The sequence below is a fragment of the Exophiala dermatitidis genome, assembly GCF_000230625.1.
Source record: "Exophiala dermatitidis NIH/UT8656 unplaced genomic scaffold supercont1.7, whole genome shotgun sequence".
NCBI lineage: Eukaryota > Fungi > Ascomycota > Eurotiomycetes > Chaetothyriales > Herpotrichiellaceae > Exophiala > Exophiala dermatitidis.
In genome coordinates, this window is record NW_008751652.1 from 1,437,274 (window position 1) to 1,457,864 (window position 20,591).

The 20,591-nt window shown below is 52.2% G+C and overlaps 6 protein-coding genes across 7 annotated transcripts; 3 read left to right on the forward strand and 3 right to left on the reverse strand.

Moving 5' to 3' along the window:
- Window positions 1-189: 189 nt before the first annotated feature.
- HMPREF1120_08350 (calcium channel, voltage-dependent, N type, alpha 1B subunit) lies at window positions 190-7,752 on the forward strand. The gene is made up of 2 exons (XM_009162598.1): window positions 190-6,161; window positions 6,215-7,752. The coding sequence occupies exons 1-2, from the start codon at window positions 699-701 to the stop codon at window positions 7,163-7,165; spliced, it is 6,414 nt and encodes a 2,137-aa protein (XP_009160846.1). The 5' UTR covers window positions 190-698; the 3' UTR covers window positions 7,166-7,752.
- Window positions 7,469-8,861, reverse strand: HMPREF1120_08351 (uncharacterized protein). Its single transcript, XM_009162599.1, has one exon. It carries the CDS (start codon window positions 8,547-8,549, stop codon window positions 8,013-8,015), a length of 537 nt encoding a protein of 178 aa, XP_009160847.1. The 5' UTR covers window positions 8,550-8,861; the 3' UTR covers window positions 7,469-8,012.
- On the forward strand, window positions 8,581-10,319 carry HMPREF1120_08352. Of its 2 annotated transcripts, none has more exons than XM_009162600.1 (2): window positions 8,581-9,312; window positions 9,388-10,319. In XM_009162600.1, the coding sequence occupies exons 1-2, from the start codon at window positions 9,296-9,298 to the stop codon at window positions 9,896-9,898; spliced, it is 528 nt and encodes a 175-aa protein (XP_009160848.1). In that variant the 5' UTR covers window positions 8,581-9,295; the 3' UTR covers window positions 9,899-10,319. The 2 variants fall into 2 exon arrangements, with proteins under 2 accessions (XP_009160848.1, XP_009160849.1); XM_009162601.1 differs by having other exon boundaries at window positions 9,391-10,319.
- Window positions 10,320-10,564: 245 nt separating this feature from the next.
- HMPREF1120_08353 (uncharacterized protein) lies at window positions 10,565-13,696 on the forward strand. Its single transcript, XM_009162602.1, has one exon. It carries the CDS (start codon window positions 11,097-11,099, stop codon window positions 13,473-13,475), a length of 2,379 nt encoding a protein of 792 aa, XP_009160850.1. The 5' UTR covers window positions 10,565-11,096; the 3' UTR covers window positions 13,476-13,696.
- Window positions 13,697-13,808: 112 nt separating this feature from the next.
- On the reverse strand, window positions 13,809-17,158 carry HMPREF1120_08354 (histone-lysine N-methyltransferase SUV39H). The gene is made up of 3 exons (XM_009162603.1): window positions 16,931-17,158; window positions 16,612-16,656; window positions 13,809-16,447 (listed from the first exon to the last, which is right to left on the reverse strand). The coding sequence occupies exons 1-3, from the start codon at window positions 16,991-16,993 to the stop codon at window positions 14,321-14,323; spliced, it is 2,235 nt and encodes a 744-aa protein (XP_009160851.1). The 5' UTR covers window positions 16,994-17,158; the 3' UTR covers window positions 13,809-14,320.
- An 873-nt stretch (window positions 17,159-18,031) lies between these two features.
- Window positions 18,032-20,580, reverse strand: HMPREF1120_08355 (translation initiation factor eIF-2B gamma subunit). Its single transcript, XM_009162604.1, has one exon. It carries the CDS (start codon window positions 20,414-20,416, stop codon window positions 18,182-18,184), a length of 2,235 nt encoding a protein of 744 aa, XP_009160852.1. The 5' UTR covers window positions 20,417-20,580; the 3' UTR covers window positions 18,032-18,181.
- Between the last annotated feature and the right edge of the window lie 11 nt (window positions 20,581-20,591).

The window sequence follows — 20,591 nt, forward strand, 5'->3', positions numbered from 1 at the left end:
GGACTACATAGGACGGACAACGGTGGCATGGATTTGGTGGCTGTGACATCTGCGTCAAATGGTGGTGGATGCCAGGACAGCCTTGCAAAGTATGTACGGTTGTATGCCTTACCGGCGGGGGCGTCCATGGTTCTGGCGTGGAGTTGATCCTTTGTGAAGGCTAATCGAGACCAGAAATAGCCTAGAAGAGGGCTCCCTAGGCTTTCCAGGGCCCAAAGAGCCTAAACCAGGTGTTGACCGGCCCCTAACCGCGTCAGCCTGGGTCTAGTGTCCACCAGCCTGAGCCGGGGCTCCCTAGGCTCCTCGGGCGCCCGCGTATTGCCGAACTCTTTGTAGACACATGTGGCTGTCCTGCCACGACAAAAGTGAACTCGATCCAACAACTACATCGATATTTACAAACAACGACCATTTCTCTCCACCATCATCCTGGATTAGGTCGTCATTGCTCATCCGTTCGTTTCTCCGTCCGGGCTACTACAGTCGTTGGTCACGTCCGTTACCGTTGAGCCTCTAAGATCTTCATCTGATCGCAATCGCAATTGCACCACGCCCACTCGTCCCCTTGCCATCAGTTTCACAAACACCGGACGACATACAGGACGACTTGGCTTGTCACGATTGTCGAGATGCCCTTCAGCGATTCTCGATATCAACGCACGTGTTGACTTCCGTATTGAATACGGTCGTCGTCAAACATGTCTTCGCGTGATAGGACGCCCCCGAAACCGACCAGCCCGCAGTTAATACCCTTGCAAGATCTCTCGAGACCTCCGGACAATCCACCTTCTGCCTCCGAAGAGCCGTCGACTTCTACAAGAGGGATATTTGGCCATGGACATCGGCATAGTCGGACCAGGTCGCTGCTGACCGGGCGCCGGGCGCCCAACTATGCCCGGCTAGATGGAGACTCGCCTACAAGAACTGGACTTTCGCGCGAAGGTGTCGGATTATCAATACGAGGTGGCAGTGGTAGAGATTCGCCCCTTGAAGATGCTGAAGGGTTTGCGGCAGCCACGGTCGGGTTGGAACTCCCCCATCCGTCCACGCCCCCTATAGCTCGGATGCGACGCCCTACAATCATTACCACGCCTGCAGATGGAGAGGGCAATGATCACGAGGCCGAGAGTATGTTCTCCCCTCCGGACAACGACACAACGCCCTTGACGGAAGGTCAGCGCGCTCCATCATTGAAAACTTCGAGCTCGACGTCGAGAGACCAGCCACATGACAGGAAAAGACGAGCCAGTGTCCGCTGGCTTGACGGCGAGTCGCCATCACTCGTACGTGGCCGCGCAAATTCACGACTTGGAGATGATCTCCCTACGCTTGAGACGAACGCCGCCATACACCGAAAGCTGAGCACCGGCAGCAGTATCGGCCGCAAGGGATCCTCAGCGGTGGACGACTCTAGCGAACGCTCGAGGTCCTTGTCACCTTCTCCATCTCCAATAATGGCCAGGGCCAATTCCATGCTTCGAGAGATTTCTCAGCGAGTCGTCAATTTGAGTAATGATTCGGACATGGTAGAGCGCAGCATTCGCCGGAAGTCATCTGTACGTGAGCGTCGCCCGAGCACTTCTGTATCTCCAATGGCAGACGAGGAATTAGCACCGCCACCTGAATCGCCTTTGGAGAAAGTCCCCTCCATGGAGGCGCTGCCAGTTCCTGTTCAACCTATGTATCATCCAAACCCTCTGCTTGGGAAAACGTGGGGCATTTTTGGACCCGAGAACAAGCTTCGGAAATGGCTCTGCGAGATCTTGGTGCACCCTTGGACGGAACCCATAATCTTGCTGTTGATTATCACTCAAACCGTCTTGTTGGCCGTGAATGCCGCATCTCGCGCGGTCTACCTTCAGACAAGAAAGGAAGCATGGGGAAGCACTGGATTCGACTACGCCATCTTCGCGCTGTTCATCATCTATACTCTCGAGCTTATAGCCCGGACCATCGTTTCAGGCTTCATCTCCAACCCGCGGGAGTTTAGCACGATCAACCGGTCGGTGGGCGTGAGAAAGGCTGTTCTGCAAAAGGCCCACACACTCCTTGCTCCTCAGCATGATCGGCAGGTACCGTCCATGGCCAATGAGGCACCCAGTCAACCCTCGATCGTCCGCACATTCACCGGTCTCCCCGAGCCGGGAGGCCCGGGTCACACCAAACAGCAGCAAAGGATAAGGCTCGCCCGAAGGGCTTTCCTTAGGCACTCATTCAACCGACTCGACTTTGTCGCTGTTGTCTCGTACTGGATATCTTTTGTCATGCAGATTGGTGGGATCGAAGACAGCTCCCACGTCTACGTCTTCAACATGCTGAGTTGTCTACGGATCCTACGGCTGCTAGGTCTTACGGCAGGCACTTCGATAATCTTACGGAGTTTAAAGAAGGCAGCTCCTCTGCTGGTCCATGTGGCATTCTTGATATGCTTTTTCTGGCTTATTTTTGGCATTATTGGCGTCCAAAGCTTCAAATCCAGTCTCAGACGGACATGCGTCTGGGTCGGCGACGACGGGTCGGGCCAGAACTACACCCAGAACGTCGCCCCGGACAATATCCAATTCTGCGGCGGATACTTGAACGCGCAGACAGGTGAGCCTATGCCGTGGCTGAAACTCGATGGTCGAAACGGAACAGGTACCCCCAAAGGCTATCTTTGCCCGCAAAACTCGATCTGCGTCGAGGGCTCTCAAAGTCCCTATAATGGAACGGTCAGCTTTGACAACATTGCACAGTCCCTAGAACTCGTCTTTGTCATCATCAGCTCCAACACCTTTTCAGATCTTTTATACTACCTCACCGACTCTGACTACCTCGCCGCAGCACTCTTCTTTGCTGCAGGGATAGTTGTCCTTAGTCTGTGGCTGGTCAACTTGTTGGTTGCAGTCATTACTTCATCCTTTCAGATCATTCGGGAGGAGAGTAAACAGAGCGCGTTCACCGCTGAGAAGATTGACGGACCACATCTCGATGAGGATCCGTTGGCAAACAGAAGTCAGCTGAAGAAAATGTTCGACAAGACCCACTGGTTCTGGATCCTCCTGATTGTGTACGATTTGGTGGTACAGAGTCTTCGCAGTTCCCGCATGTCAGAGACAAGGAGGAGTTTTATCATGAATTCCGAAACGGTTGTCACGCTGCTTCTGCTTATTGAGATAATCTTGCGCTTCTTGTGTGACTGGAGGCACTTCTTTCGTGGGAAGCGGAATTGCTTCGATCTCTTTCTTGCCGTTGTCACCACTATCATACAAATTCCGCCAATCCGGAACTCTGGCGCAGCATACGACTGGCTCACAGCCTTTCAGATTGCCCGTATCTATCGAGTGGTGCTGGCTGTGAGGGTCACCAGAGAGCTGGTCATGATTGTCTTTGGCAACATTGTTGGGCTACTCAACCTGATCCTGTTTGTGTTCTTATTCGCGTTTCTGGCTGCAATCCTTGCGTCCCAGCTGTTCAGAGGCGACTACCCTCCAGTGGACCCCTCGGGCGAGACAATTCCAGTGACATTCTTTGATATATGGAACTCGTTCCTGGGAATGTACCAAGTCTTCTCGAGTGAAAACTGGACGGAGTTGATGTACAACGCCACCCAGTTTAACCTCATTTGGAACACCGCCTGGCTCAGCGCGATTTTCTTCATCTTGTGGTTCATTATCTCCAATTTGATTGTGCTCAACATGTTTATTGCTGTCATCCAAGAAAGTTTCGACGTTTCGGAAGATGAGAAACGGTTACAGCAAGTAAAAGCGTTCTTGAAGCAGAAAGAGATCAGCGGTTCTGCATCTGGAAACCTGACACTTGCGGCAGTCTTCAAGATGGGGCGAGAGTCCATCCGGCATCGTGATGCGCTCGAATACGGCTCAGCTACCGTTGAGCAGCTCCTGAAGGAGGCAGTGGTGAAAGACTTCCTGGATGAGCAGGAGGGCGGACTCCAGAAGCGCCCCACTTCGATGCACCTTCCTCAGCACATCGCGGTGAAGCCGGGGCTAATATCAAAATATTGGGGCAAAATAACTGGCCTCAATAGCCACAAAGAACCTAATCCCTTCTATTCGAATGCCCACGTCACGCGCGCCAACGAGGAATTCGATCCCCGTGCCGCAGCAAAGCGAGTGGTTATGACCACCGAGAACCGTCGTCGAGCACAGCGTCAATACTTGCAGAGACACCCGAAGTACAATGTGTCCTTGTTCATATTCAAGCCGCACAACCCAATAAGGAGAATGTGTCAATACCTTGTTGGTCCGGGGCGTGGGAGCGAAAGGGTGGAAGGAGTCTCCCCATATAGGCCAGCTTGGTATGCATTTTCCGCTTTCACATACGCCGCGATCGTAGCAATGGTCATATTGGCATGTATCACCACTCCGTTGTATCAGCGGGAATATTATCTGAACAACAACCTGAGCATCACAAACTGGTTCGTGTGGACGGATCTTGGGTTTGCAATCCTGTTCTCGGTGGAGGCGATCATCAAAGCCATTGCAGATGGTCTCTTCTTCACGCCTCACGCCTATTTCCGGAGCGTTTGGGGCTTCATCGATGGCGTGGTGTTGATTACTCTCTGGATCAACGTGATCACAACCATGTTTCGTGATGACGGAGTCTCCCGTGCCGTTGGTGCCTTCAAGGCTTTAAGAGCATTGCGGCTACTCAATATCAGCGACACAGCTCGCGACACCTTCTACTCGGTCATCATCATTGGCGGTTACAAAGTTCTTGCTGCCGCATTCGTCTCCATGAGCTTGCTGATACCCTTCGCCATTCTCGGAGTGAACCTCTTCAATGGGAAAATGCAAGCCTGTAATGACGGCGATTTCGGCTACAGTGCATTATCGAACTGTGTGGGCGAGTACAACTCAACGCCTTTCAACTGGCCTGTACTGGCACCACGGCAGGTTGCCAATCCGTGGTTCAGCTTTGACGATTTTGGTAGTGCCTTGTTCATCCTCTTCCAGATTGTCTCCCAGGAAGGTTGGGTCAGCGTCATGTGGTCCGGAACAAGCATCACAGGAAGAGGACTACAACCTCAGCCGTTTGCGTCTCAGGGAAATGCGGTCTATTTCATCATCTTCAACCTGTTGGGTGCCGTCTTCGTGCTGACCTTGTTTATATCCGTGTTTATGCGCAATTATACGGAGCAGACAGGCGTGGCCTTCTTGACTGCGGAACAACGTTCATGGCTCGAATTGCGAAAGCTGCTCAAACAGATCTCTCCATCCAAGCGTTCGATCCGCGAAAGGAGCGCCAGCTGGCAGAAATGGTGTTACAATCTATCGATCAAGAAACGAGGAAAGTGGCAACGTTTCATCACGACCGTCTTGGTCCTTCACCTGATCCTTCTCACCATCGACTTCTATCCGGAGCCTTCGTGGTGGGAAACGCTGAGGGAAGGTATTTTCTTGATGTTTACGATCATTCTGATCGCCAACATTGCGATCAGGATATTTGGACTCGGATGGCAACGATTTCGACGCAGTGCTTGGGATATCTACTCCATCTTCGCTGTGTCAGGGATCTTCATCACATCGCTAATCGCGCTTGCGCGGGTCACCAACAACAGCCGAGGATTTGATCAACTCCACAAGCTCTTCCTGGTGTCGGTGTCATTCCTCCTCATTCCACGAAACAATCAGCTGGACCAGCTGTTCAAGACAGCTGCTGCATCTCTCCCGCTTATAGCGAATCTTCTGGCCACCTGGTCCGTCCTGTTCTTGGTCTACGCAATAGCCTTTACACAAACGTTTGGACTCACCCGGTTCGGTGACAACGAAAGCAACAACGTCAACTTTCGAACGGTGCCGAAGGCGCTGATCCTTTTGTTCCGTACGAGCATAGGTGAAGGATGGAACCAAATTATGGAAGACTATGCCGGCATTACACCGCCGCTGTGCGTTCGGGAAGCTAGTTTCTTCGACAGCGACTGCGGCAGTTCGTCATGGGCGAGAGCGCTTTTCATTTCGTGGAACATCATCAGCATGTACATTTTCGTGTCTTTGTTCGTGTCGATGATCTTCGAAAGCTTCTCGTACGTATATCAACAGAGCAGCGGCATGTCCATTGTCAGCCGTGACGAGATTCGGCGTTTCAAACAAGCCTGGGCTGACTTCGACCCGAACGGCACCGGATATATTTCCAAGGAACAGTTCCCGCGATTATTGGGGGTATGTTTATCTACGGTTCCTGTTTATATTGACCGTTTACTAACAATGTGCAGGAACTGTCCGGTGTCTTCTCGATGCGGATTTACGACGGTGATTTTACGGTGCAGAGCATTAAGGAGGATTGCTCAGTGAAACCAGGCGATTCTGTCAGACCCGGCGCGAGAATAGTCGAAGGGATTGATCTCGATAAGTTGGCGGAACGAGTCAACCAGATTCCCGTGGCAGAGATACGGCGCCGACGCGAGCGGATGAATGTCTTCTACCATGAGGTCATGCTGACGGCAGATCCGGACCGGGGGATTCCTTTTACGGCGTGCCTCTTTTTGTTGGCACATTACAACGTCATCACCGACTCTCGCAGTCTACGACTGGAAGAATTCCTCCGCCGACGGGCACGCCTCCAGCGGGTTCAGGAGACGATTCGACGCAATACTGTTGTTGGTTTCTTTGACACACTTCACTGGTCACGAAAATTCAAACAAGCCCGAGAGATGAGGCGGAATTCGCGACTCGGTGGGCCACCGTCGCTGCCGGTTCCCGAGATCTTTATCGACAACCCAGATGATGCTATCGAAGAGGGCAGTAGCAGTGCTGCCCAGCCTCACGACTTTACCTCGTCCACACCGACATATAATACGCCCAAGAAACAAGCAGCACCCAGCCTGCCACCCATCGATACGTCGTTCCAGCCTCGAGACTCGTTACGGTCTGCTTGGTCGTTTGTGCCGGATGATTCGCCCCGAAGCAGTCCTGTGCGGTCGCCACGGTCACCAGGATTTGACCCTACGGACAGGTCGTATTCGCCCGGGGCATCGCCGACAGCCACAACGCCGAGACCGAGTCTAAGTCATAGCCGGCATGGCAGTACTGCCACCACCACCACCGGCGGGCTTGGAGAGCACGGGATTATGGAAAGCTTTGACGCCTCGGCCTGGGGTGAGAGTATCCGGCGCAGCTTTACGACGAGGAGATCACGAAGCGAGCGAAGCGATCGTATCCAGTAATCGCACGTGAAAGCCAATTACAACAATGTTATATGTGACGAAAAGGAAAAAGTGACGAAGGATGACGACGGACATGAAAGGTTTTCTTTTTTTGGCTTTTGGTTTTTGGTTTTTGCTTCATTGTAGATATTGAAATTGATCATCCCGCGTCGAACGGATGACGGGGGACAAAAATACCGGCAATGCAGTGCAATGGGGAACAGGGACGAAAACATAGCGAAGGCGTTTTTACGAGGTCAAATTGGAACAAGGAAAAAAGATCATCAAGCAGAGAAGAGAGGTTACCTACGTTACAGCACGGCTTGGGGCAATAACATTGGGATGGCCCTCTGTTGTTTCGTGTCGACTACCTACCTTACCCGCCTACATTGACGTTACGTGCATTGCCTGCACTGAGGTACTGAAATACCGGACTTGCTGAGGCGGAATCAGAGGCGGATGTTTTATATACGTCTCTATAGAGTGAAGGGAGAGTTTTCTTGTTTCTGTTTCAAGGAGACATGCAAAACAAGATACAATTAATGGAAAGTGATTGAAGCTACTGTACTTTCTGAGCACTCTGCTGAGGTACAGTGCTAGTACCTGGACTGCATTTCATGCCCCTGGTTGTAGAGTTGAGTGGCTGACTCGGAGTGGCTCATCTTCGGCACTTGGAACGCGTTTATTGCGTGTCTCGTTTAGCATCCAATGCCAAACTCGAACTTTGAATCTGAAACACCGCGAAACAACAAGGGGCGTCCTCCTTGTCGGGAACTGCTAATCCTTGGACTTTGTCTGGACAGGGGGGCGCGTTACGCGAATTCGAACCGGGCATTGGATCTGGGGCTGAAGTGTGAGTTTGGAGAGTTCAAGTTGGGGCCACTACTGCAATCCAGACTGCTGGATGTTCCGAGTCAGCCGCGGTCTCATCACTGCAACTCTTCACAATCAAGTTCGCAGAGCAGAATAGGATTTGGATTCGAACGCGAACCATGTCTGATGGATGACGAACAACGCATGACGAATGCATCAGGTGGGGTGGCTGTGTGGTGCCGGAGATACTGCCACCGATAACGATGGAGGCGGAATACGCACAGACCGCACGGCCAACGCGGATGCCCCGGTGGGTTCTTGTCATTGCTGCAACAACGCGCGGTCTGTGGGAGACGCGCCGAGAAGGGAAACCAAGGAAACGGAGACAGATTTCAAGACGGAGGCCAGACGCGGCGACGATCGCGTCAACTTGAGGGACTGTAGCATGATTCAAGTTCAGGAACCGGAACAGAAGTTGCAGGGGTTGAGTTTGGTTTCGTTTCGGGAGTTGGTGAAGCCTAAACTCTCCTTCAAGTGGACTCCAAACTACATTGGCAGTAGTGCTGTAGTACTGTAGCTTCTGCCCCTCCATCGCCTTCAGTCGCAGGAGCCTTCCGAAGGTCTGTAACAAGCGAAGTTGACACGATTCTCATCCTGCAACTGAGAGTCTTGTAGAGCTGAGATGAAGCATGTTTCCAACTGTCGACAAGTGTCTCTTGTCTCTTGTCTGCATCTGAACTGAGCTGGCCCCTCTATCCGTCTACAGCGTATATCATCTGTCACTTGTCACTCTCGCTCGGGAGACGGCTTGACACATCCTTCATTTCTCCCCTTTCAATTGGAATGTCTCACTGACCTTTTCTGCTTTCGCGTTGCCGTCGCTCCCCTTTCTGCTTCTGGTCTTCTGTCATCTGGACCCTGTTCCTTTTTGGTCTTTGTTCCTGATCGACCACGACCCCATTTCGGCCCTGAGCCTTGACCTTCTTTTCTCTTTGCTAAAAAGGCTCTCCCCGTCACTCGGGCCATCTTTCTTCGCAGTCCAACCCACATATTTCCCAGGCAACTTGGTCCTTGCACCTCAGTAGCAAAGTCCGTCCGCTCCTTCGTCACTCTTTGATCGTTCAAGTCGTTCCCTCGTTCGCCCGTTACCACCTTGCCCTACGAACCGTTGCCTCATCCACGAGCACGCAGACCACATTCTCTATTTCTGCCACGCTACGCTCCGCAACGCCCTCGACCTGCTGGCCAACGTCGAGAGCCTAATACAGAAAAGGAAGAACCATTGTTCCTCACCGTCCGTCCGGGTCTCTGTTTACTGTCGGGGAAAGAGAGATAAGAATGGCGGTTGTTGCACAGTTAGTCTCTCTCCCTTGTTCGAGGCTTCAAGTCTCATCACTCTCGAGTCTTCCGTTATTAAACAAACCTGTTAGCAGAACTACTACTACTACTTCCTCTCCGTCCTCTCGAGTCCGATTGTCTTTGCAGACCATCTTCAGTCGCAACTTGAACCACCACCTCGTCTACCGCAAGAGCAGCTCGAGGTCGACAAGTGCCATGAGTTCCTCGGCCTCCTCCACTACCTCGTCCGTCCGTCCGTCTCCCAGTGCATCTTTCAGCAGCTTTCGGAGGGAACAGCAACAACACCAACATCCCGTCGACCACTTGGGTGTAGTTGGCCTCTCGCCCATTTTGGGTCCTGCCTCGTCCCCCTGCAGCTACAACTACATTCGTCGCCAGCCGTCGGCCATTGATTTGGCTCTCGAGCAGGAAAAGTACGCCGATCACACGGAGCTCGTGGGTCTGGGCCTTTTGGAACCTAGACCTAGAGCCAATACGTCTTCTACTGTCGCTTCGACGTGTTCAATGATGGAGTTTATGCACGAGTCTATGCAGACGCCGGTTGTTCTGGATGGCATTTTCGAGGTGCTTGAACGGGCATAACAGATATCTGGATTGGTTTTATACCAATGGTCACCAGACGAAGGCATTTTTTTCTCAGGGCAATGGTGATCAAGGTTCCGGTTCGTTCTGGTTCCTGGTGGACGGATTGTACGAAGTCTATGAATGTTATGTATGAGTGAAAGAGAGTAGGATATTCGATTCTCGGTAGCAGCTAGGGATGATTGGGTTTTGGGTCGGATGGCACTGGATAGGGCTGGACAGGAAGGACGGTATAGGAAAGGACAGTGGTTATCAACATGCTCTTCCATTGCGACATAGGATATCTCTTGTGCTATCGATAGCACACAGTAATGACATAGGTGTCCACAACTTGAAGTCGATGGACGAATATTCTGTCTACAATCAACTGGACTGTACGTTCTCCTAGTAGGCTTCGCTTGAAATCAAAGGGGGTTACGAGGCACATGTCTCTGATCATGTCTTCGTGCCATGCCATGATCGATGGGCACGAAGACATGATCATGCACATGCCTGCCTGTTGTATGATTGGTTTATCATCCGAAACATGCTGACTAACACTTAAGGCCGTAAAGCCAGCACGTGATACGTCGGCCATTGGTTGTGGGGGAAACCTCGGTGGGGACACGTACAAGCGAGAGTCATTCTTTTTTGATTACTATTCATTTAATTCCATCCATCTTTACTCAGCAACTGGGGTTCAGCTCCACGGCCATCTCCTGAACCACTGGCACTGCAGTATCAGAGGAGTCAGAACATGTCTGCCTGGGGAACCATGACTCCCAGGTCTAGGCACAGCAATGCTTGGTCTGTGTAGTACCTTGCTCTTTGAAGACCGACCCTCTCCTTTGTTGCGGTGCCTGACTAATGGACCGCAGCTCGCGTCAGATATGCTAAAAGCAGCACGCAGCACTTGTTCCAACGAGGCCCCACATTTATCGGGCTGACGAGACGGGCACTTTCAAGTGGTTTCTTTTGAGAAGCTGACTTACTGGCCTTACTCTGCTGCTCTCTCTGGTTGATGGAGAGAAGATAGACAGGCAGATGAAACGTTGAGCAGTTGATTGATTGATACAGGTTGTGTTTGGCCGATAGGGTCAAGTTGGTTTGCCCGTGTGGCCCATCATCTTCTCCGACAGTTCAGGTTCAGTAATCAATCAGCCGCAGAGTCCTAGTACTACAGTACGTGGATCCAACAGTACCTACCGGGGAAGGAATCATGTCCTTCGCCATGCAGACCTACGCAAAACAACAATATGGCGAACGGACATATACGTCCCTCCGATCAATCCTGGACGACCCCGCCGATGCCCTGGTCACGTCTGCTTCGCTACTTTCACGACCTATAGCAGGAGATCTGGATATCCTCTCAGCCTCGCAATACCCGCAAGGTCTGATGCAGCAACCTTACGAGGGAAACCCTCGAAAGAGGAAAACGGCATCTTCAAGCCAACAACTCTACGGCGGTATTGTGCCAGTTGATGACTCTATGAGTGATCATTTGCTGTCCTCTACAACGCCAGAGAGTCAACCAAGACAAAAGAAGAAGAAACAACAGAAACCGACCAACAAAAGAGCGTCGAATGCAAGCACCGTCATTCCTGGCAATGGCAATGACACCGACCAGGTCGACAACAAGAAACAGAGAGGACGACCTCGGCTTGACATCCAGGATGAAACTGCCGCCGACCGTCGACGGACTCAAATCCGTCTTGCGCAAAGAGCCTACCGGCATCGAAAGGAAACCACCATCTCGGCTTTGAAGCAGAAAGTCACGGATCTCCGCGACACGGTCGACCGGATGAACGAGACATTTTTGACGCTCCGTCGTCATATTGTTGAGAACGGACTTCTGGCTTCGGATGTATCCCTTGGTCAGCAAGTCCAAGCCGCCGAAGAAGAGTTTGCTGTTCTGGCGAAGATGTCATCTTTGGAGCCGGACGACGAGGAAGAAGGCGGAGACGTCAGGGACCACCCGAAAGCAAATTCGAGACGATCCTCAAATTCAGATAAGACTGATGCCAAGCAACGACAACATGCCTCAAGGACAGATCGGACATTGTCGTCGTCTTCTTCTCAACAACTAGCAGAGCCAGGACGTGAGATGGAAGGAGGTCAAGCGGCTAGCAGCCACGGTGTAGGTGGCCAGGTCTCGTCTACCACTGCAAGCGCAGAAGCTGAACTAGGGAGTATAAGTATCCCCTTGGATCACATCAGCCACAGCAGCAGCAGCAGCAACAATGACCACCAGGACAGGGCGACCAAAAACATCAACAATGCTCCCCCTGACCCTAATCCCGACCCGCCAGAGGCAGGGTCAGCATGGTACGAAGAAGTGAACGTGAACGATCAAGACTTCACCGACGGATTACTGGATTTCAACAGTATCAACACCACCATCACAGACCCTTTATTGCCGCTCGTCAACGTCAACCAGCACGACAATCATACCGTTTACGAAGAACAACCACAACCACCCCCTGGTGCCCTCGAGATCGAAAGGCCTCTGGTATCGCCGTCCAATCACGGTTCATACACATATAGTTTCCAAGAGACGACGTTTGCGCGACGTCTGCACCGAATGGTGCTGGAGCGCGGGTTCCGCAACCTGAGCAACCCGGCCGTCGACGTCAAAGCCATCCAGCACTCGTTCCGTTTCAGTTTCTGCTTCGCCAACCGCAAGCACATGATCGGGCGCTTCCAAGAGATTTTGCGGAGGCGCGCCGGCGAGGCCCTCGAGAATTTCGCCGCTCCCTTTTTGGCCATCGGCGGCGCCGGAACTCATTTCCCACGCCGCGATGATCTTGGAAACCCCATCTACCCGCCTAACTGTCTCAGTCCCCTCAAAGCGTTTGGGCCGTTTCCCTATGTCGAGTCCGAGACCCCGCGGGCCGATTCCTCTGTGCAAGAGTTACTCGAGAACATCGGCTTTGGTGGCGAGTGGTACGATTCACACGATGTCGAGGAGTATCTTAAGACAAAAGGGATTTTTTTGGATGGTCATAGTTCCTTTGTCGACGTCGATCCGGGTATGGTGATGGGACTGGCGAGCTTTAACGGCAGCGGCAGCGGCAGCAGCACCAACAGTATTGGCAGATCTGACTCTGGCGCTACGACCTATACTTGTGGTACCGCAGCAGCACCCTTTTCATCCTCTTCGTCGACTTCTACGTCATCGATTCCTTCTCCTCCCAGCGATGTATCCCCCAATGTCCACGGGAACGACCTTCTGTCAACTACTACCACTTCATCCTCGCCGTCGTATGGACACGAAAATCCGTGGTGGGCCAACGGTACAAATTCGGCTGCAACTATAGGTACTAATACTCATGAATTACCGTCAGCATTACCATCACCACACTCGGCTGCCATGCCCTTTGGGTCCCAGTCCCAACAGCAACAAGAATCCCACTCTCAAACTGTGCTTACATTCGACGTCGACCAGTTCCTCGAACATATGGTCGAGTCGGGCGCGTGTCTCGGCCGCGCCCCCGGTTTCCGCAAGGAACGCGTCGATGAGGCCTTGGCCAAAAGTTTGAGTTGGAGTTCGAGTTTGAGTTTTGGATCAAATATGAACCTACAGGAGATTTTTGGATAGTTCCAGCTTGCGCCGAGGACGAAAACGCGGTTGCGGTTGCGGTTGCGGTTGCGGTTGCTACTAGTGTTAACAACCCAACACTATCGGTCTAGCTCAGCTCTCCTACAATCCCTACATTAACTAGGTCCAGTGGCGCCAGGAGCTTACCTATTGAATTAAATGCAGGTGCCTGCAGTAGTTCAATTGAGAGCTTGCCTAATATGATTCAAGTTACTATACCACCCACCTACTACTAGTAGTGCTAGGTGAAGCAGTAGCCGCAGTAAGCAGTGGCTTTAGCTTACTAGTAGTCATACTTTACTTCTGATCTTTTAAGTAGAGAACCGATTGAAGTATCAATTAAAGGTTCAAGTTTCATTCACCATGCGCTATTTATCTTACAACACCACGCCATGCCGCCCGATGCCAGGCATGCTACGCGGTGTACGTATGTACGGATGTGCGTACGTACGGCGTCACTGCGCCTTCCAGTTCGTAATGTACAATCAAACATCTTCATCTCATTCAGCCAATGTGCTCCTGTGCTGTTCCTTGAATCATCGACGCTTTTGCGCAAGCAGGCGCAAAATCATCGAGCTCACTCAAGCCCCCCTTCATCCGAGTTCTGTCCATGGACAGGACCACAATTGGGCTGAGTGACGGGTCATGTCGTATCTTCAATGCTGCCGAAAAGAAAACAAAAACGCTCAAGTTGCTTGTTCTGTCCGATCCTAGCCAATGTTCTCAATGAGCCACTCTGCTGGTTCAAGTTGTGTCAAGTCGGAAACATTTTGGTTTGGTGCAAATCCGCCCAGTGGCCTGCAATCCAAGAGCTGGGCTTTGATCGAATCGATTCGGTTCCAAGTTCAACCAGCTTGTTTGCGTCTTCTGCGCCGGGCCTTGACGTCCAACGACCAGAGGTACTTGCGACAATTTTTTTCGCCGCAGTAACAGCGGACCAAATCATCGTCACCCTCGGTATTAGCGAGGACATCGGCAGCGGTGGAATTGATTTTCGGGTTTGGCTTGAGATGATATTGCCCAGTGCCAGCCTCGTCTTCAGCTTTGAATTCATCTGCGGCTTCAGCTTCGTATTCCTGGCCTCCAGTTTCACCGGGCTGATAATCAATGCGAATCTCAACACCAGCCTTGATATCCTTGATGGCAAAAAAGGGCAGATAATAGACCTTCTTATCACCCTTGTGGAGCTGGACGATGAAGCATCTCGCGTTGGGGTTGCAGCTATGGTTGACGAAGCGCATTGCTGAGCCAAAATACTTGCCGTCGACATGGTACTTTGAGTTGAGGGCCCCGAACCAATCCAGTGAATAGATGTAACTGGGTTCCCCTGCATCTGCAGTGGCTTCGCGACGACAGAGTTCAGCCTCAGTTATGACTTCGCCCAGATACAACTCGATGAACTGACCCTTGACGATGTCGACGGGCGAACGGACGCCAAATCCGCACTTGGCAGTCTGGAAGATCTCGAGCGGGACGGTGCGTCCTTTGCCGACGACGCGGTTAATACAGTCGGGTCCACAGCCACACAGTTCATTGCACTCGGTCACCTCGAAATGGCGTTTTGATTGCGGATCCAATTCGCTGGCGATGAAAGTGTCGGATAAGACAACCATGCCATTATCAGGTCGTCGGACGTAGGTCTGGATCTGCTCCTTATGCGTACCCTTTCCCACCTCATCAGGCACTTCTTTAGCGAAACAGGCGCAGGTCGATGGATCGCAGACTCCGACACAGTCGCAGCCGGCGTTGGTGCCGGGAGGTGCCATTCGGACGCCTTCGCGGATGATGTAGCGATCTGTAAACTGGAACTTCCCATGTAAACGTCGCTCGTTGACGTCGTTGGCGAATGTCAGGGGTGGATCGAATTCTTCTTGGAAGCGTCGGGTCAAGACTTCGCGCGCAGTGTCGGCCGGATGCACCATTTTTTTGTTTTTGCTCAGGTTCAGTTCCTCCATAAGCTCGACCATGTATGGCATGTCTCCGGTAGTCAGAAGAGCCTCTGCTCCCGGCGTAGGAGCCGTTCGTTTCTTCTTGGACGCCATCTTCCGCATCCGCTCGATGTTTTCGTCTTCGTCCACGCTGAAAACAGGTGAGAACCCGGTCTGCCCGAAAACGCGGCGCACAAGCTCGGGCTTTTCGATAGCGATGCTCGTGTCCTTCTTCAGTTCTTGTAATAACACTCTCCGCTGTGCTTTGAGCCCACCTTGGGGAATGCGGACTTCGATGCTCGGCTTTCTGGTGTGTGTTTCCGCAGGACCAGATTCACGCCGCAGGGGAATGTCGACAGAGACCAGCTTCTGTGATGACGAAGGCGTCTTTGGCGCAGGCGCATTAGCCTTGGCGTCCTGATCTTGTCGCAGAAAGCCATTTCTGCTTGGCGTTTTTGGAATTTCTAGCTCAACAACGGGCGTGCGCTTGGTCAAAGGAACAGGTGATCTGGAGCGGCGCCTCAAAGGACGGGCATATTTCAAGGTAACCTCCAGACTTTCTTTCTCCTTGCCAGACTCCTTTCCAGGCTCACCATGTTTCAACGCCGCAGGTGGTGTCTCTGAACGAGCCGCCTCCCTGACTGCGGCGATCCTCTCGAGCAGCGGAGGCTTCGACTTCGAGGAAACCCTGGGAGTCGACTTCCTGCTTGAGTCCACAACCAGACCATCTTGCTCCTGCGAGCGCGGGGGTGCGAAATCTGAAAGCCTGTTCCATGGTGAGCTCTTGACCTGTTGCTGTGACCCTTTGTCCTTTGGGAGCCCGCTCACTCCATCCCGATCACGTGGAATCGCATCACGTGCATTCCTATCACGTGACTTGTTCAGAGTGGCCGCAGAGGGTGTCTCAGCCAATGGCCGATTAGAGGGGAAGAACAGTTCACGTAAAGAACGATCTTGGCGTGTTGCTGACAAAGAACTTGAGACTGGCGGGTGATTTTGAGACTTTTGTCTTTTTGCAGGTGGGAGAGAAGTGGAGGTATTGTCCTGCCAGTGGACATAGCAGTCAGTAATTTGTCCAGGAATTATGACCCAAAAGTTGTGCGACCATCTCGAGGTTGGAGGGTTCGACGACTCGAACCCATGAGGTGGCAGGAGAAGGTGTGCAGCAATCAAAACAAGGGGGCGGAAAACAGCTCCACTCAACTCACTTCTTCATCAGACGAGATCTCTATCAGCACTGGGCCAGCAGAAGGCTACAGACATGTCAGCAAACAACAATCATGCATGGCCAGAGAAACAATGCATGCAATAAGAGCGATAAAATCAAATTCAAGTCAAATCAGCCAAAAAAACACGTAGCTTGCCCTGCTCATGCGGCGCCTAGCAAGTTTATCAATAAAATAAGAGCGCAGCTGCTCTAGTCCCACCAAAACGGGTGCTTTTGCCCGCAACAATTGGGCGATGAACCGATCTCGGGCAGGAACATGTATTCTCATACGAGCTTCACTTCAACCATTGGCAACTTACCGTGAATTGTTTGCGCTTGGCTGGGCCATGCGACGACCTCGAAGTCGCTTCCGCCGCCGCCATTGCGAGTCGCTCAGGGGCGCGCTCGCGCCCACCTCAGTAAATCGACCAAAGTTTTTAATAATCGCGCGATTATCGATTAATTCAGGGACTTAATTCTGCTGAATTGACGTCGATTTTGAGGTGTGGTGGAAAGTTAGGGTGAGGTTAAGGTAGAAAGAACTGAAGGTCGGTGAGTTGTAAAGTAACAGAAGGAGCAGCTGCGCCTGATATACTGAAACGCTAGAATCCGCCGCCCAGCCGGCGCTAACCACTTCTGTCGAGGCAGTAGTAGCACTGCATTCTATGCGACCATATGACTAAGCATCAGGTACTTCCTTTTTTATTAATAAAAAGGCATCCTAGCCTAACATGTCCTATAACACGTTTTTTTGCACAGCTATAAGCTCTCAAATGTGCGTGCGTTAAGAGTGCCCATATGCGATTCCCATCATGATGACATTACCCGTGACAACTATGCACTCCAGGTCTCCCGCCTACTATCATATATCGGCGCCTAGGCATACGTCTTAGACGACCTCGGCTGCCGCAGTGCGACAAATCAAAAATCTGCCTTTCAATTGAGCTCTTGTGCCGAGTGTCAGTTTTCAATAATTAATTAATAAAAAAACAGCATGAACCGTCAAACCTCAGAACTCGAAGTTGTTGACATGATGCGGCGGGGGTTGATGCGGGCACTAAGCCTTAGAATGGGGTGGGATTGACCAGTGACCGCTGCTTAAAACCGGTAACGACCAGTAAGAACCGGTAATCCCCAGTAAAAACTGGTAACGTCCAGTAAAAACGGGGAAGTCGCACCACCGCCTCCGCGGGACAAAGCTTTCCGCATCTTGAGCTGGAGGGTCCCACTGCATTGCAATAAATAGTTGTAGGTAAGCCCTGGCCATGGAACCTCAACCAAGTTAGTTTCCTGTACCTCACCTACTAATATGAACCACAGTCTAATAATGAGATGTCCGATAACTGCCGCGCAAACGGTGAATCAGCCCGCTGTTGATTTGCAGCCTGACCAAAATATGCTATATTTTGCGGACACGAAAGTCGAGAATTGCAGTGGTCTATTGCAGCAGTAGATTGTGTCGTCGTCTTCAGCCAGAAATCTGCTACCTAATGTAAATCTTACGGGCTGGAGCATACCTAGGTACGCCCCTGGAGTAGTATTGCTCAAGTCAATGCCGCGTGCACCGTTGCTCAGATTTCTATCCCTTCGGCATCACCAGCATCGTCGTCGGCATCGTCGTCAAAACCCATGCCTTCCTCGTCCTCCATCTCATCCTCCAACCCCCCGACAAGATACTTCTCGCCCTTTCCTTCAGTGCCATCCGTCACGACATTGCCATCTTGCACCTCGCAGTTGACCAGCGTGCACTTGTTCCCCACCTTGGCCTTCTTGCCCACGACCGTGTTGGTCAGGACACATTTGTCGCCAATTGTAACACCATCCATGATCACGCACCCTGTGATCCGGGTGCCTGTGCCGATCGCCACGGAGGCGCCAAGAACGCTGGACTTGATCACGCACTGTGTTGCGATTGTGCTGTTGCTGTCGATGAGCGTGTCGGAGCGGGAGATGGTGACCCGTGGTGCAATGGTCGTGGTCGGATGGACTTTGGATTGGTGTGCGAACGGCGAGGCCGGAGTTCTAGCTGCCAGAGACTCTTCTATAGAGGGCAGTTTGGCGAGAGCCAGGGACACAGAGAGGAGGAGAGGAGTTGCGTCGACTCGACGCACGAGGGGAGCGTTAGGGGTCGAGGGAAGGATGTAGGACAAGATAGGAGGCACAAGAGGAACGGGGCCCGTTTCTTCTGCGGCTTGAGTCGTGTCAGTTGGCGACAAGATGCTGTCTTCCAGATCGGTTGGCACCCGTGACGCAAGTCGTGCGATACGAGGTGTGGGAGCTGACTCCGTCGGCGGCTGGGATGTGATTTGTGTACTGCTCAGAGAAAGTAGATCGATTTCTTCCTCAATTGGCCGCTCATGTGAAGGAACTGCATTCTGTTCCGCAGTCATCTTTCGTGAGAATATCTTCCTGGCGCCAAATCGGGCCCGGTAGCTGGGTTTGCGCCATTCAGACTTTGCCCAGGTGCCCACAAGATCCTCGCTGACCGACTCGAAATCTTCGTTCAGCTTGGCGAAGTCCTTGACCCAGTGAGGAAACAGGTAGATATGCGAGTCTCGGTATTTGGTCATGCACTTGATAGCGCCGTGTTTCCGAAGAAGAGACTGTCGTATCTTCCACGACTTGTCCTCCTCACACTGATCCCAAAGCTCTGACATAGGCATCGTCCAGACCAACTTTCGCAAAACGCCTTGCGTCTGTGCAAACGCGGTCTTGGAAAGCGGAATGTCATGTTCGGCATCAAGTTTTGTAGTGCACATAAAATCGCACTCCTCCCCTTTGACGCTCTCTTCTCGGTCGATCGTGTTGTACCATATCGATAAACCGCCTCGTCGACCCCGCGACTCTCCTCCAAGTGCCAGGAGTTCGTTCCTCGACGTTTCATGGTCCCCGCCTGTACTGGTACCAATACCACCTGGCCCACCCAATCTCGTAAGATACGTCTCAAGGAAGGCCTCGCCGGGGACAGCGCAGATTAGATCACAAGGAAGTAGTAAAAAGTCGGACTTGATGATCTCTTGCACTTCTGGTAACCTCAGTAGCTCCGCTGTCGGTGTCGTAAACTCTAGCTCTTCAGGAGCCAAGAGGTCGGGGGTTGGTGAGGGTAAAGATGTGAGATATGGATTTTGTGCAAGGGCCGCAGCGATAGGATCCTTCGAGGTTGGCGGAGTGATCAGAGTAATGTCTGTCACCCCCATACGATAACACCAGTCCAGAACATACCAGACCATAGGCCGGTTGGCGACCTCGACCAAAGCTTTGGGGAATTCTGCTGGAACACTGGTGAACGTGCTCAGACCGATACCGGGACCACATAGGATCAAAGCCTGGAATCCTGTCTGGGGCATTTTGACAGTTCGAGAGAGAGGGACCCTTTGGAGGCCGGTGAAGGTGTTTGGACTGCGTACAAAAGAGCGCTGCTGTGAGTCATGCACCGGCGGATAACGTGAAAAAACGATGTTGCGCAGAGGTGACAGCGCCCTATGCTCCGATCGCGTCTCCAAGTCCTGTTCGTGATCGGAAGGGAGGGAACGATACAAAGACGGCGGCACAGGCTGATATGGAGGTGTTGCTCCTAGGATGCCCACTCCCTGTCGTCCCCGGACAATGGCTGAAAGGCGTAAAAACTGGATGCGTGGGTTTAGCGACTGTCGGGCACGACTTTCAGCAGCGCTATCGGTCTTCTGATCCTGTTGAAGGTCGCCGACGAGGGAATCAATGCCGTCAACGTCCCTTAGAAGACTGATAGGATTTTCTGCTTCAGCTGGGGAGCGATTCTGCATGTAGATGTAGGAATTTGTTTCCATCCTGGCGAGAATTGCGGGTCTGACAAGGTTGATGTCAGGCTTGGCACCGATTTGGTAGTAACAGTGGTTAGTAGAGCCGCAGCCAACGACGAGGACGACGAGGACAACAACAACAACAACGCATCGCTGCCATCATGCATTCCACGGGCGAAGCCCACTTAACTCATCACGATGG